The sequence below is a fragment of the Pan troglodytes genome, chromosome 13 (assembly GCF_028858775.2).
Source record: "Pan troglodytes isolate AG18354 chromosome 13, NHGRI_mPanTro3-v2.0_pri, whole genome shotgun sequence".
Classification (NCBI taxonomy): Eukaryota; Metazoa; Chordata; class Mammalia; order Primates; family Hominidae; genus Pan; species Pan troglodytes.
The window spans coordinates 16016701-16034469 of NC_072411.2; the positions used below are offsets into that span (position 1 = coordinate 16016701).

The following is a 17769-nucleotide window of genomic DNA, read 5'->3' on the forward strand; positions in this document are numbered from 1 at the left end:
TTTTAGAGTTTCCAGTTTTTCTGTTCTGTTTTTTCCCCATCTTTGTGGTTTTATCTACTTTTGGTGTTTGATGATGGTGATGTACAGATGGGTTTTCGGTGTGGATGTCCTTTCTGTTTGTTAGTTTTCCTTCTAACAGACAGGACCCTCAGCTGCAGGTCTGTTGGAATACCCTGCCGTGTGAGGTGTCAGTGTGCCCCTGCTGGGGGGTGCCTCCCAGTTAGGCTGCTCGGGGGTCAGGGGTCAGGGACCCACTTGAGGAGGCAGTCTGCCCGTTCTCAGATCTCCAGCTGGGTGCTGGGAGAACCACTGCTCTCTTCAAGGCTGTCAGACAGGGACATTTAAGTCTGCAGAGGTTACTGCTGTCTTTTTGTTTGTCTGTGCCCTGCCCCCAGAGGTGGAGCCTACAGAGGCAGGCAGGCCTCCTTGAGCTGTGGTGGGCTCCACCCAGTTCGAGCTTCCCGGCTGCTTTGTTTACCTAATCAAGCCTGGGCAATGGCGGGCGCCCCTCCCCCAGCCTCGCAGCTGCCTTGCAGTTTGATCTCAGACTGCTGTGCTAGCAATCAGCGAGACTCCGAGGGCGTAGGACCCTCCGAGCCAGGTGTGGGATATAGTCTCGTGGTGCGCCGTTTTTTAAGCTGGTCTGAAAAGCGCAATATTCGGGTGGGAGTGACCCGATTTTCCAGGTGCGTCCGTCACCCCTTCCTTTGACTCGGAAAGGGAACTCCCTGACCCCTTGCGCTTCCCAGGTGAGGCAATGCCTGGCCCTGCTTCAGCTCGTGCATGGTGCGCGCACCCACTGGCCTGCGCCCACTGTCTGGCACTCCCTAGTGAGATGAACCCGGTACCTCAGATGGAAATGCAGAAATCACCCGTCTTCTGAGTCGCTCACGCTGGGAGCTGTAGACCGGAGCTGTTCCTATTCGGCCATCTTCAGGTAGAGATTTTCTAATCTCGGAGTTCCTCCACTATGATGCAGGCTCATCTATGTAGGCCACTGTGCATTGCCCTATGGGACTGGCAGCCACTCCCAGAGCCCCTGGAACTCTGGCCCAAGGCTCTCTGACTGACTCCTTCCCAGATCTTCTTGGCTTAGCGGCTTAAATGTACATTTCTTATTTGATGAGCACTTTGAGTCACTGCCGAAAATGAAAGAGCTAGTATAAGATATACCAGAAATTCGAGAATCCTAAGAGATGCAAGCTAGTTTGCAGCTCATCATGTGTGTTTGTATGTGTTTTGTGTGTGTGCAAGCATGTATGTGTAGAGCTTCAAATAAAATTCTATACAAAGAATCAAACATGCCAAAGCAGCATTTTTCTGGTTGAAGAGGTGTAATCACATAACCTCTGTCCTTCCCTCATCTCTTCTCTATCGTGAAAGAGTTCACTAGAGTCCTTAGAACACTGCTGGGTATAGTGTGATTTAGTCCAACTCTTGGTCTTTGCAAATGCAAAAAATGATGCATAAATAAATGGAGTGATCTAACCAAAGAGATACCTACTAGCGAAGGGTTGAATTAGGACTAAAATATGACCTTCTAACTCTGATCACTGTTTGTGAAGCATCATTGCTCATCCCCTTTTGAGAACAGAGAAGCAGAGGTTAGATTTATTACAGTATGCTGGGCACTGCAGGGAAGGTGAAGGCATTGTAGGTGGTAAACTTCTTGCAGTTTATGCTTTTGTTTTATGTACTCAGTATGAATTTCCTAAATATTATTTCTATATTTGTTGAAAAAAGAGCAGAGTTTGGTGAGAAAACAGAAAGAAGCAGATAATAAATTATATTTCATTTGTCAGCTGTCCTCCTCATTCTATTTAATATAGGCACAGTTTGGTCTTAATTTAGTTACTTACCCCATGTTGAATTTTAGAAATGTATTTATAATTAAAATATGGCTTTCTGTATGAAAGTCTCATTTTGGAAATATACTCAGATAGGAAAGAATATTCATTGGATGATTGTCTGACCCAGGAAACAAATTAAATTAAGGAGTATGTATTATTAGGCTTTGTAATATACAGGGATAATCTGAGTCAAAAGTAGTTCTTGCTTTCTTTATTTTTTATTTTATTTTACTTTAAGTTCTAGGGTACATGTGCAAAACGTGCAGGTTTGTTACATATGTATACATGTGTCATGTTGGTGTGCTGCACCCATTAACTCATCATGTACATTAGGTATATCTCCTAATGCTATCCCTCCCCGCTCCCCCTACCCAACAACAGGCCCTGGTGTGTGATGTTCCCCTTCCTGTGTCCAAGCGTTTTCATTGTTCAATTCCCACCTATGAGTGAGAACATGGGGTGTTTGGTTTTTTGTCCTTGTGACAGTTTCCTGAGAATGATGGTTTCCAGCTTCATCCATGTCCCTACAAAGGACATGAACTCATTCTTTTTTATGGCTGCATAGTATTCCATGGTGTATATGTGCCACATTTTCTTAATCCAGTCTATCATTGATGGACATTTGGGTTGGTTTCAAGTCTTTGCTATTGTGAATAGTGCTGCAGTAAACATACGTGTGCATTGTATCTTTATAGCAGCATGATTTATAATCCTTTGGGTATGTACCCAGTAATAGGATGACTGGGTCAAATGGTATTTCTAGTTCTAGATCCTTGAGGAATCACCACACTGTCTGCCATAATGGTTGAACTAGTCTGCAGTCCCACCAACAGTGTAAAAGTGTTCCTATTTCTCCACATCCTCTCCAGCACCTGTTGTTTCCTGACTTTTTAATGATCATCATTCTAACTGCTATGAGATGGTATCTCATTGTGGTTTTGATTTGCATTTCTCTGATGGCCAGTGATGATGAGCATTTTTTCATATGTCTGTAGGCTGCATAAATGTCTTCTTTTGAGAAGTGTCTGTTCATATCTTTTGCCCACTTTTTGTTGGGTTTGTTTTTTTCTTGTAAATTTGTTTGAGTTCTTTGTAGATTCTGGATATTAGCCCTTTGTCAGATGAGCAGATTGCAAAAATTTTCTCCCATTCTGTAGGTTGCCTGTTCACTCTGATGGTAGTTTCTTTTGCTGTGCAGAAGCTCTTTAGTTTAATTAGATCCCATTTGTCAATTGTGGCTTTTGTTGCCATTGCTTTTGTTGTTTTAGACATGAAGTCCTTGCCCATGCCTATGTCCTGAATGGTATTGCCTAGGTTTTCTGCTAGGGTTTTTATGGTTTTAACTCTAACATTTAAGTCTTTAATCTATCTTGAATTAATTTTTGTATAAGGTATAAAGAGGGATCCAGTTTCAGCTTTCTACATATGGCTAGCCAGTTTTCCCAGCACCATTTATTAAATAGGGAATCCTTTCCCCCTTTCTTGTTTTTGTCAGGTTTGTCAAAGATCAGATAGTTGTAGATGTGTGGTATTATTTCTATTCTGTTCCATTGGTCTATATCTCTGTTTTGGTACCAGTACCATGCTCTTTTGGTTACTGTAGCCTTGTAGTATAGTTTGAAGTCTGGTAGCATGATGCCTCCAGCTTTGTTCTTTTGGCTTAGAATTGTCTTGGCTATGTGGGCTCTTTTTTGGTTCCATATGAACTTTAAGGTAGTTTTTTCCAATTCTGTGAAGAAAATCATTGGTAGCTTGATGGGGATGGCATTGAATCTATAAATTACCTTGGGCAGTATGGCCATTTTCACGATATTGATTCTTCCTATCCATGGGCATGGGATGTTCTTCCATTTTTTTGTGTCCTCTTTTATTTCGTTGAGCAGTGGTTTGTAGTTCTTATTGAAGATGTCCTTCACATCCCTTGTAAGTTGGATTCCTAAGTATTTTATTCTCTTTGAAGCAATTGTGAATGGGAGTTCACTCATGATTTGGCTCTCTGTTTGTCTGTTATTGGTGTATAAGAATGCTTGTGATTTTTGCACACTGATTTTATATCCTGAGATTTTGCTGAAGTTGCTTATCAGCTTAAGGAGATTTTGGGCTGAGACGATGAGGTTTTCTAAATATACAATGATGTCATCTGCAAACAAGGACAATTTGACTTCCTCTTTTCCTAACTGAATACCATTTATTTCTTCCTCCTGCCTGATTACCCTGGCCAGAACTTCCAACACTATGTTGAATAGGAGTGGTGAGAGAGGGCATCCCCGTCTTGTGCCAGTTTTCAAAGGGAATGCTTCCAGTTTTTGCCCATTCAGTATGATATTGGCTGTGGGTTTGTCATAGATAGCTCTTATTATTTTGAGATATGTCCCATCAATACCGAATTTATTGAGAGTTTTTAGCCTGAAGTGCTGTTGAATTTTGTCAAAGGCCTTTTCTGCATCTATTGAGTTAATCATATGGTTTTTGTCTTTGGTTCTATTTATATGATGGATTAAGTTTGTTGATTTGCTTATGTTGAACCAGTCTTGCATCCCAGGGATGAAGCCCACTTGAGCATGGTGGATAATCTTTTTGATGTGCTGCTGGATTCAGTTTGCCAGTATTTTATTGAGGATTTTTGCATCAATGTTCATCAGGGATATTGGTCTAAAATTCTCTTTTTTTTTGTTGTGTCTCTGCCAGGCTTTGGTATCAGGATGATGCTGGCCTCATAATGTGAGTTAGGGAGGATTCTCTCTTTTTCTATTGACTGGAATGGTTTCAGAGGGAATGGTACCAGCTTCTCCTTGTACCTCTGGTAGAATTCGGCTGTGAATACGTCAGGTCCTGGACTTTTTTTGGTTGGTAGGCTATTAATTATTGCCTCAATTTCAGAGCCTGTTATTGGTCTATTCAGAGATTCAACTTCTTCCTGGTTTAGTCTTGGGAGGTTGTGTGTGTCCAGGAATTTATCCATTTCTTCTAGATTTTCTAGTTTATCTGCATAGAGGTGTTTATAGTATTCTCTGATGGTAGTTTGTATTTCTGTGGGATCAGTGGTAATATCCCCTCTATCATTTTTTATTGCGTCTATTTGATTCTTCTCTCTTTACTTCTTTATTAGTTTTGCTAGTGGTCTATCAATTTTGTTGATCTTTTCAGAAAACCAGCTCCTGGATTCATTGACTTTTTGAAGGGTTTTTTGTATCTCTATCTCTTTCAGTTCTGCTCTGATCTCAGTTATTTCTTGCCATCTGCTAGCTTTTGAATGTGTTTGCTTTTGCTTCTCTAGTTCTTTTAATTGTGTTGTTAGGGTGTCTATTTTAGATCTTTCCTGCTTTCTCTTGTGGGCATTTAGTGCTATGAATTTCCCTCTACACATTGCTTTAAATGTGTCCCAGAGATTCTGGTATGTTGTGTCTTTGTTCTCATTGGTTTCAAAGAACATCTTTATTTCTGCCTTCATGTTGTTATGTACCCAGTAGTCATTCAGGAGCAGGTTGTTCAGTTTCCATGTAGTTGAGCAGTTTTGAGTGAGTTTCTTAATCCTGAGTTCCAATTTGACTGCACTGTGGTCTGAGAGACAGTTTGTTATAATTTCTGTTCTTTTATATTTGCTGAGGAGTTCTCTGCTTCCAACTATGTGGTCAATTTTGGAATAAGTGCTATATGGTACTGAGAAGAATGTATGTTCTGTTGATTTGTGGTGGAGAGTTCTGTAGATGTCTATTAGGTCTACTTGGTGTGGAGCTGAGTTCAATTCCTGGATATCCTTTTTAACTTTCTGTCTCATTGATCTGCCTAATGTTGACAGTGGGGTGTTAAAGTCTGCTATTAATATTGTGTGGGAGTCTAAGTCTCTTTGTAGATCTCTAAGGACTTGCTTTATGAATCTGGGTGCTCGTGTATTGGGTGCATATATATCTAGGATTGTTAGCTTTTCTTGTTGAATTGATCCCTTTACCATTATGTAATGGCCTTCTTTGTCTCTTTTGATCTTTGTTGGTTTAAAGTCTGTTTTATAAGACACTAGGATTACAACCCCTGCCTTTTCTTGTTTTCCATTTGCTTGGTAGATCTTCCTCCATCCCTTCATTTTGAGCCTATGTGTGTCTCTGCATGTGAGATGCATCTCCTGAATACAGCACACTGATGGGTCTTGACTCTTTATCCAATCTGCCAGTCTGTGTCTTTTAATTGGAGCATTTGGCCCATTTACATTTAAGGTTAATACTGTTATGTGTGAATTTGATCCTGTCATTATGATGTTAGCTGGTTATTTTGCTTGTTAGTTGATGCAGTTTCTTCCTAGCATCAATGGTCTTTACAATTTGGCATGTTTTTGCAGTGGCTGGTACTGGTTCTTCCTTTCCATGTTTAGTGCTTCCTTCAGGAGCTCTTTTAGGGCAGGCCTGGTGGTGACAAAATCGCTCAGCATTTGCTTGTCTGTAAAGGATTTTATTTCTCCTTCACTTATGAAGCTTGGTTTGGCTGGATATAAAATTCTGGGTTGAAAATTCTTTTCTTTAGGAATGTTGAATATTGGCCCCGATTCTCTTCTGGCTTATAGGGTTTCTGCTGAGAGGTCAGCTGTTAGTCTGATGGGCTTCCCTTTGTGGATAACCCGACCTTTCTCTCTGGCTGCTCTTAACATTTTTTCCTTCACTTCAACTTTGGTGTATCTGACAATTATGTGTCTTAGAGTTGCTCTTCTCAATGTGAGAAGAGAAGTTTAGGGAAAAAAAGAGTAAAAAGAAATAAAGAAAGCCTCCAAGAAATATGTGTGAAAAGACTGTGTGAAAAGACCAAATCTACGTCTGATTGGTGTACCTGAAAGTGACGGGGAGAATGGAACCAAGTTGGGAAACACTCTGCAGGATATTATCTGGGAGAACTTCTCCAACCTAGCAAGGCAGGCCAACATTCAAATTCAGGAAATACAGAGAATGCCACACAGATACTCCTCAGGAAGAGCAACTCCAAAAGTAGTTCTAATTAGTAGAATTGATCAGGAATGGACCAGAGCAGACTCTGTTTGTTTTTTTTGTTTTTTTTTTAAGAAACCTAGCTATTTCTGCAACAAGGGATTAGAAAGAGTAAGAAAAGGCAAAAGAAAGACTTATAGAAGGAAATCCCTAATATGCCAAGAAGAGCAAAGGTGATTCCCGGGAACTATAAAACAGATGTAGTGTATTTGACTTTTCCTTTTTGACTTTTGCTTGAATGGATGAATTAGGCTTCACAATACTAAGTGACAAGCTATTAGGTTTCCTTCATTAAAGAGCTTGAATTATAGATTATTATTTTTCCAATTTATATTTTGGAACTTATAAAGTCAACATAGTTAAATACACTTCTGAAAAGAGACTTCTCGGTGAATTTTACATTTTACTGTATTTTTCCAGTAACTATAAAGAAGCAACTTCATATTGTGTTTCTAAAAGTAAATCTGAGAATACACGTAGAAACATTTCAGCTGAAGAGAACAACTATGAAAGAGACAGATATTTCAAGAGAATGAAAAATATTTTTCGTTTGTCTGAAAGTGAATAATGTGAAGGTGCTTTATATGGCCCTATATATTTTACATTTTAATAATAATAAAGACAATGGCTGAAATTAAATGAGCTAAGTAATTTGCTTGGTGATTTCTATATAAGTCTTCTTTTATGTAAAACACAAAACAAAACATAACCCAAAAAATCTATGCAAAATATACCAGGGTATATCTTTTTATTTTTTCTGTTCTACTACTGTATTAGTTCATTTTCACACTGCTGATAAAGATATACCCGAGACTGGGGAATTTACAAAAGAAGAGGTTTTATTGGACTTCCAGTTCTGTATGGCTGGGGAGGCTTCACAATCATGGTGGAAGAAAAGGAGGAGAAAGTCACATCTTACGGGGATGGCAGGAGGCAAAAAGAAAGCTTGTGCAGGGAAACTGCCATTTTTAAAACCGTGAGATCTCATGAGACTCATTCAGTACCATGAGAACAGTGAAGGAAAGACCTGCCCCCATATTTCAGTCACCTCCCACTGGGTTCTTCTCATGACACGTGGGAATTGTGGGAGTTACAATTGAAAATGAGATTTGGGTAGGGACATAGCCAAACCATATTAACTACTATACAAATTAACTATTTAAATTTGTTTTTTTAATGTACATTAAAAACTGTAAATTTCTTAAGGAGGAAGGAAGAAACTGTTTTTCATTTTCTGGGTGATAAGTTAGGAAACATTAAGAAACAAGCTTGTGATCTTATCCTGATCTCAAATGACATAAATTTAGACCATATTTCATCTGCTGCCTAAAGTTTCAGCATCCTAGGGAAAGAAAAGAACAGATATTTAAAAAAGAAAATAAGAATAGAATTTATATTTCAGATGTTAAGTACTAAAACAAAATCTTAGGATCTGCTGACAAGTTAGAGAATGCACAAACCAACAGCAGATATTTTGAAAAATCTAGAATTTAATCTTGACTATTGTGATTTGCATTCTGTAGTTTCATCTAGCTGTGCAAGGAGGGGTAGAAGTGGTGTTATTTCAATCAGCTAGTCAATAATATTTAAAATGGAAATGCACTAGAGGACTATCCCATATGACACTAACCATGGAAAATGAAGAAAACGATTAAGAGTAAATATTTAAACTACAGCCCTGGGAATGGAGATGGTGGTACTGGGAAAACCCAGCTAAGGGAGAATCACGTGAGTAGAAAGGAAAATGGCTTGTTCTTCTTGTGGGAAATTTTAAATAACTACTTGATTAGATTTTTCATTCTATTTCTGTTTTAATAGGAAATTATTTTGAATAGAATTTAAATTAAAGAAATATTTCTGAACCTCTGATATCAAGAATAAACTAGATAAAACTAACACAATTATTTTCAGCAAAGAGGAACCAAGAACTTAAAGTCATAAATTAGCTTTTCTTCAGTTGAATGCTGAAGAACTTTCTTTTTTTTCATCTAAGATTATGCAGCCAACTCATTTCAAAGGCCATTTAAAAGCAAGGTTGGATTTTTGGAAGAAAGAACAGAAATACCCATAACAGTCTATGATCCTAAAGGACCAAATAGAGCACAGAAAAGAACATGGCGTGAATTATTCAATTTCAGTTCTGTTGCCACATTCATATTGTCAAAGCTGAACTTTTTACTTAAGATTCTGCAATACCTTGTAACTATTTAACCAATAAGGATTCTGTTTCCAGGTCTCTAAATACTCGTGAATTGTTAAATCATATATTTATTTGGATTTTTGTGTCCCTATTCATAATTATAGTATCTTATAGGGTTAACAAATATTTACACTTTTAATAGCAACTATTAACATATAGTAGGTTTTCAGACTTTCATACATGTATACTCTCTCTCTCTCTCTTTATATATATATATATAATTGTGCCTTATATTTTGTTACAGCATCACTAGAGATATGTTCTCAAATACCTTGCTAGTAAGGAGAACAGCCTATGAGAGTTGAATATTAAATTTTAGCAATATTTTCTTTACATTAGGGACTATTGATTTTAGAATTTCTTTCTCTAAAGATTAATAAGAATAAGAATTAATTAATAAGAATTAATAAGAATTTCTTTCTCTAAAGATTAATAAAAATTAATAATATTTTGAAAGAGTGTCTCAAAATGATTTACAATCTAATATTTTTTTCTGAGCCACCTTCTCGTTGTTCAGTGTGAGTGATTGAGATGAATGATTGATATCCAGGTTTCTCTGTTTGCTAGGTAAAAATAAAGAGAAAATTATTTAAATGTATCAAATAGTAAGATTTCTCTAGGTGATTCTCCCTGGGTCTGATTCTAACATAAATTAAGTTCCTGCTAAATTACGTTGCAATGTGAGTAATAAATGTTTGTTGATGACTGAGTTCCGTTGTAACTATAAATTGCCTGTAACAATGAGCAGAGGGTAAGCTTGGAATTTAAGACATATTGTAGACAAGTGTCTTGAAGAAAGCAAAAAAAAAAAAAATTCCTACATTTTAGTGAATGCTGTGACATTTCTCTCTTTGAGAAAAGAGGATATGCTATTATCTTCCTGGGCAAGTTGAGGCAGAATGGGATGCTAATAAGCTCCAGAGGGGCTTACACTAAGGAGTTGGATTTCAGTTGGAAGAAGGGTTCTAGTGGCTAAAAGGCAATAAGAGTATTCCTATTCCTAAGATTGTATTCCTACAATCTTACAAAAAAAAATATTTTTGTAAGATTGTATATTGTCTTGTGAAAAGATGCTATTAATACATTATTAAAGAGAAAAGGAAAGAAAACTTATTTTTGGGAGACAGTATAGCTTAATGAAGAAAACCTAAAGTCAGAGAGATGCAGGTTCAAGTTTCAGCTCTGCCAATTACTAGTTATGTGGTCTTTGTCAACATTGCCGAGCCTGTTTCTCTGTGAAATGAGGATACTAATACCCAGTAGGGTTTGGGGGACATTCAGAAAAGAGAGGATTGGTTGCAAAGAATGAACATCCTGAATGATTACAATGAGACAGGGGGAGCGTGCTCATTAAAAAAAAAAAAAATAGAGGATAGAAGTTAGCCTTGGAGGCTATTAAAAGAGAAGCTTAATTATTCATTATGTGTATAAGGAAGGAGTCTTTATTCTAGGAATGAAAAATTCAAGAGACCTCAGGGTAGGCAGCTAAGGAAAATTTAAGGAAAGGAACAAAGAAAGCAACACAGAAGAAGAAAAAAACAAAGAAATGAATGAAGTATATAGTTTTCTCAGTATTGAATAAAGCCAAATAAATTAATTCTTAAATTACATAATATCTCCTTCTCATTATTGTTTAAACAGAAGATTTATTTATAGTTATTTGAATTGCTTTGAAGGGTTGGTTTTAGAATAAGTTCCAGGGGCAATTGGAGTTAAAACATATTATTAAAATTATTAAACTATTCCAGAACACAGAAAATAAACACAACTTCAAAAATATTGAATAAATGTGTTAATGTGCCAAGTGATCAATATAATACAGAATGGAAAACAAAGGACTGTGTAACTTTATCTGTTAACCTAGATGTAAACATTTAAATAAAAGTTTAACATATTAATCTAATAGTATAAAAATAAGAATTCAACGTGCTTGGTTGGATTTTGTTACAGACATATCGGGTGGTTGTAAACAGGAGATTGTATTTATGTAATTTTTATATCAATGTGTTAAAGGAGAAAAATATGTTTATATAAAAGAGTCTGGAAAGAAATAATGATTATTTCATAATGGAAAAAAAGACAGGAATGTCACTGACACTATGATCATTCAACATTTTTTTTAAAATAAATTAATTTTTTTTAGTTTTAGGGATTAGGCCTCACTCTCTTGCCCAGGCTGGAGTGAAGTGGCACAGTGGCACAGTCATAGCTCACTCTAACCTTGAACTAACTCCTCAACTCAACTGATCCTCCAGCCTCAGCCTCCCAGGCAGCTGGGATTATAGACGTGAGCCACCTTGTCCAGCTCAGTATCGTTTTTCACATTCAAGCTAATGAAATAATTCAGTAGAATTAAACAAATCCTTTTCAAAAATGAAGTTGGAACAATTAGTCATCCATAGACACAAAACAAAATAAACCAGCAGACAAACAAAACTTCATATTAAGCCTCATGCCATGTGTGAACATATACAAAAAGTAACTCAAAATAGAGCAGGGACTAATATGTGAAATAAAACTATAATATTTTTTAGGAAAAAGCCATAGGTGAAAGTTTCAAGACCAAGAAATAGGTGAAACATTGTTAGACTTGACAGGAAAAGGACGATTCATAAAAGGAAAAATTGATTACCTGGATCTCATAAATATTGATACCTTTTTCTCCACAAAACATTTTCTAAAGAGGGTGAAAAGACAACTTACAGACTGGAGGGAAATATTTGAAATTCACGTATCTGACAAAGCATTTGTATTTAGAATAGACGAAGAACTCTTCAAATGCAGCATTAAACAAACACACCAACAAAATAATTCAGTTAGAAAGTGGGCGAATGACATGAACAGATATCTCACTGAAGACTATATGGGGATCATAAATAAGCACATTAAATGATGTTCAACCTCATTAGCTATTAGAGAAATGCAAATTAAACCACAAGGGGATATCACTACACATATATAAGAATAGCCATTTTTTTTAATGACATCAAATGCTGCCAAAGATGCAGAGAAACTGGATCACTTATACATTGCTGGTGAGAATGTAAAATGGTAAAACTACTGTAAAAAAGCATATGGAATTTTTAAATAAAACTGTAATGTGTTTACATTTGACCCAGCAACTGCAAATTTGGGCATTTGTCTTGGAGAAAAGAAAATTTATGTTTGTACAAAAATCTATAAACAAATGTTTATAGTAACTTTATTTATAATATCCCCAAACCAGAAATAACAATAACTCAAATGTTCTTCAGTGAGTGAAGAGTTAAAGAATGGTCTATCAATACCCTGGAATATTACTCAGCCATCAAAAGTGATAGATTATTTATACATTCAACAGCTTGAATGGATCTCAAGGGAATTATTCTGAGTGATAAAAGCCAGTCCAAAAGCTTAGGTATGGTATGATTGTGATTGTATAGCATTCTTAAAATTACAAAATTTTAAAAATGGAGAACAGAGTAGTGGTTGGTTGCCAAGGGATTGGATGGGGGACTATTAATAAAAGAGTGGCAGAAGAGATCCTAGTGATGGAACTGTTCTTGACTGTGGTGCTGGTCACCTGTGACGCAGCTGCGTAGAACTAAACACTCAAGAATGCACGTGAATAAATGAATACATGTAAAACTGGGGAAATCTGAGTAAGGTTGCTGGAGTATATCAATGTCAGTTTCTTTTCGTGATATTATTATGCAGGATGTTACTTGTCATTGAGAGAAATTGAATGAAGAGTACACAGACTTTCTCTGTAATATTTCTTGCAACTTCATATGAATCTTCAATTACCTGGGAAGCAAATGCATACATAGTATAATTAGTTGCTTAAAATTTGGAAAAGAAAGAAAAAAGTAATATTTTTACAGATGCTATAATTTAATATGTAGAAAATAAAAACTCATAATTGAAATGTTTAAGAAAATGTGATATGGTGTAATCATTAATCTTATAGGTATAAAAATAATTTAGAATGGGAATGGGAAATATTCCGTTCACAATACCAAACTATATATACTTTGCACTAAATTCAATTGGAAGGGCAAAGGACTTATATGAAAAATCAAAGATAAAATAGTATTAATGTACATAAAATGAGGATGGAATATTTCTGAATGAAAAGCCTTAATGTTGTGAAATGTTTAAAATTTTCCAGTTTACACTGTTGTGTGTATGTATATAATATATAGAGTGTTATTTTAATAAAATTTCTATTTGAGTTATAATATGATTTTAAAGCTCACATGAAAGATACCATGTTTGAAAATTACCAAATTATTATTTTAAAATTTATTTGAAAATAAGATTATTTGGTGTGGTGGACTTACAACCTCTTTTTAAAATTAACATCTTCCAAAAAAATGTAAATGAAATATGTGGAACTCATTAGGGACAAACTAAATGTTTTTGGAAGACAAACAGATGCATGCATATAAAAGAAATTTATATATATAATACAGTTAATTTTTTAAATTTAATAGATAAGGATCATTTATTTAAGTTTGTTAGCATAATGTCTCTCACCGAAATAAGCACATGCCTACCTCCCACCTTTACCTATGTATCAAATAAGTCAATGTTTATCAAATATAGATGATAAGATATAATTCTCTAAAAATTGAAGGGATCTGATTAGACAAAATAATGGTAAATTTACGTGATAGGGAAATTTAAAAATTTTGAAACTTATCTATATCAAACCTTTGTTTTATTGAAATACCTCATAGAATAAATATATTTCTGAAACCCTAATAAAATTAGCTCATCTGATTAAAATCCCATACTTTTATGATGGAAGCTGAATTCTGGAATTAAGATATTTTTTCACTTGTGAAACAAAAAGCACTTATCCTTTTATCTCAAATGTTCTTCCTCCTTCTCCTGCCCCTAGTATTCCCTTCCTCTGCCTTTTGAAACCTGTAATACCCAGGGTTTTTTTAATAGTTTTTTTTTATAATAGATTATTTTTCAGAGAAATTTTATATTCACAGCAAAATTGAGTGAAAGGTACAGGAATTTCCCATATTCTCTTCCCCCGACCCCCCTGTGCCTGATACAGACCATGCATAGCTTCCCCAATTATCAACATCCCGCACCAGAGTGGCACATTTGCTATCACTCACAAACCTATATTGACACATCATTGTCACCCAAAGTCTGTTTGGATTCACTTTCCAGTGGATTGTGTTGTATGGGTTTGGACAAGTAAATAAAGACATGTATCCACCATTGTAGAATCATATGGAATAACTTCACCACCCTAAAAATTCTCTATGTTCACCTGCTCATTACTTCCCTTGCAATTCCTAGGAACCACTGCTATTTTTACTGTCTCTATAGTTTTGCTTTTTCAAAATGTCATGTAGTTGAGATTATATACTATGTAGCCTTTTCTTATTGGCTTCTTTCACTTCATAATATGCATTTAAGTTTCCTCCATATCTTTTCATGGCTTGATAGCTCATTTTTTTAGCACAGAATAATAACTCATTAAAAAATGTATCTATTTAGCCATTCACCTATTGAAGGACATCTTGGTTGCTTCCAAATTTTGGCAATTATTAATAAAGCTGCTATAAATGTGTGTAGGTTTTTCTGTGTTAATATGTTTTCAGCTCCTTTTGGGTAAATACCAAGGAGCATGATTACTGGATTGTATGATAATAATTTGTTTAGTTTTATAAGAAAATGCCAGATTATTTTCCAAAGTGACTGTACCATTTTGCATTCTTACCCAGGAATTAGTGAGAGTTGGTCATTTTATGTTTAAGTGAGGCCTTCTCTGATTTTTTCTGTGAGACATTTCCTTTCTTCAAACTCATTTAGCACTCTCTATCCTTATACTGACATCTATTACGTATGTATGTGTGTGTGTGTGTGTGTGTCTCTGTGTGTGTGTGTGTGTAATTTGTTTTTTGAGACAAGGTCTCACCCTGTCACCCAGGCTGGAGTATAGTGGTGCAATGGTGCGATCTCAGCTGACTGCAGCCTCCGCCGCCTATGTTCAAGCAGTTCTCCCACCTCAGCCTCCCAAGTAGCTGGGACCTCAGACATGCACCACCACTCTAGGCTCATTTTTTGTTTTATATATTTTGGTTGACACGGAGTTTCACCATGTTGGCTAGGCTGGCCTGGAGCTCCTGTCCTCAAGTGATGCACCCACCTTGGCCTCGCAAAGTGCTGGGATTACAGGCATGCCCCACTGCGCCTGGCCTGACATCTATTATATGTTTTGTTAAGCATGTGCAAACCCCTCAGGGCAGGACAGAGATATGTCTCCTATCCTTTACAATACTGCACTTGTTGCCTTGAAATTTTTTTAATGAAACTAGAAAATTTGTGAATGAATTAAGAAATTCTGGTGTGTCAGACTGCCAGGCAAATGATCAAATATTTATCATCACCTAACAGCATTTCGTTTTGCAAAGCTCTATACAATTACAATGTCTTATGCTAAAATTATAATCAAACAATACTCACTATTTTTACTATAATTTTTTTTCCATTTTTTCTTGGCAGTTATTTTATGGGTTAAATGCATGATTGATTTATGTGAAAGGGAATGCATTTGACGTTATTGACTCTTTGCCCCAGCCTTTTCAGCTAGAAAAAAGCAAAGCTCTTGCTGTAACAAGTGCTGAACCTTTTCAGAATAAAATCTAATGAGGTTAGTATATATCCTTGACATTTTATTTTCAACTGAAGTGAAGGTCATAGCTGAAAGGTCACAAAGATGAATTTATACAGCAAATAAACAATGTTATTATTTTGCAAAGAAAATGCAATATTCCTGTCTTTAGCCTCTTGCATGTAAAAGGGTGTTTGTAATGCTGATTTTAGTATTCAAGTCCTGTTATCTTTTCATTTCTTATATTTTGGAATGTAGAAAGAGGAATACACCTAGCTCATCTATAAAAGACTAGTATGAAATGTGTGTATTATCATTAATATTCTAGTATTTTATTATTTGAACTTTACATTTAAGTCAAATCTACTTTGTATTTGTTGGGTACTAATTTTTTTGGTGGAAGTAGGTAATTATTCTATTTCCTTGTTAAACTTCTTTCTGACTTGAGAGTTTAGTCATACATAAGTCCCTCAAGTCTACCATCTTTGGTTTTTAACAACAAAACTGTACATTTCCAATGAAAGAATATATCAACATGAGTTTGGAAAATAAGGGGCTGAATTATAGTTGAATGGGAGAAAATCTGCCTTTTTGGGCACAATGTACAACAGGAATTCTTAACTGCTTTCATATTATATTACTAATACATAACATGGGATTGCTCTATTAAATTTGTACCAGATCAAGACAATTTTAATAGTAAAAGTAGTTTCATTTATTTAAAAAGTCATTAAACAAAGTTCAAATGCTAAAAACCATGTCAAAATGGTCACTTTATATTGTTATCTAGTTAATATATTTTTAGAGCAAATATTCCAAATTTTGTAATTTGCTCCTATTAAAAAACAAGCATAAGATAGGCATCTAACCTGGAATTTCCTTTATTTTAGATGAACTCACAAATTCATCAGAAACCAGGTTGTCTTTGGAAGACCTCTTTAGGAAAGACTTTGTGCTTCACGATCCAGAGGCTCGGTGGATCAATGGTAAGTGTATACCTTTTTAAACATTGTATTCATTTTGAGTTCTGTATAATTAAAATTTTAAAAAATGAGATGTGTAAGCTGGGCGCAATGGCTTATGCCTGTCATCCCAGCACCTTGGGAGGCCAAGGCAGGAGAATCGCTTGAACCTGGGAAGCGGACGTCGCAGTGAGCCGAGATCGCACCACTGCACTCCAACCTGGGTGACACAGCGAGACTCCACCTCAAAAAAAAAAAAAAAAAAAAGATATGTGTAGTTAATATTTAATTGAAAGTGTACTTCAAAGATTACATGGGTATTATTTAAATTAAAACCTTGGTTCTTGTGAGAGAAAATCAATTCCTAAGGTAGGGTGTCAATAAATTATTTGGCAAACATTGGGTTGACAGTTTTGTATCTGCTGCTCTCTCATGATCATTAGTTACATGACTTTAAGGATGTATTACATCTGTAGCACATCCCTAGATAATTTTTCTTAGTTTGGCAGTGTACATTTTGGGAGCTAGTACGTAGAAATGTTAAGAGCTTCAAATTTGACAATATGATTGGTTTTTGTTATTCTCTGTGGCTTTTCTTTTTAAGCTTAAGTGTTACAAGCTAGTGAGACTCTATGCAAAGTTGAAATGACTTGGAAATATATGGCACTTTGTTTTGTTTTTTTTCTGGCCTGGCAAATAAGACTCCTTAGGTTCTCTTAAGTCAATCTCTGACATAAAAATAAGAAAATAAAACCACTGAGTGGCTTCATAGGTTTTGCTTTGTCTTTATGGAAGATAATAAGGGCATAATGTGTTGGTGAAAAGGAAATCAGTTTTTTAATCCTTTGAATGTTCTAATTTGACCAACCATACTAATCATTATGGTTGGATAGCTGTTAATCTTTACCCTTCACTTTATTTGGGCATAATATCTTTGCTAATTTTCAAGGCATAGAGTGTATTATTTGTATAATAGATGAAAGGAGCTTTGCCTTTTCATATAATAAAGATCATCATACTTACAGTCCATTCCTTCCTCTCTCTTACTCTAATTAAGTGTATTTATGCTGGTGAATTAAACTTTAATTTATGGAAGCTATGAAAAGAATGTAATTTAACCCGTGAGGGCAAAGGCCAAATCACATGTGTTTACTTGACACTGATA

The 17769-nt window shown here is 35.7% G+C and overlaps 1 protein-coding gene across 5 annotated transcripts in view; it reads left to right on the forward strand.

Annotated features, from left to right (window-relative positions):
• Nucleotides 1-17769, forward strand: part of DPP10 (dipeptidyl peptidase like 10) — a 1405070-nt gene that overhangs the window by 897589 nt on the left and 489712 nt on the right. For all 5 annotated transcript variants that reach the window (XM_063790352.1, XM_515752.7, XM_003309203.5 and 2 more), the window contains one exon: nt 16533-16628. In XM_063790352.1, the coding sequence (XP_063646422.1) occupies nt 16533-16628 (96 nt within the window). The remainder of the gene's footprint in view (nt 1-16532; nt 16629-17769) is intronic.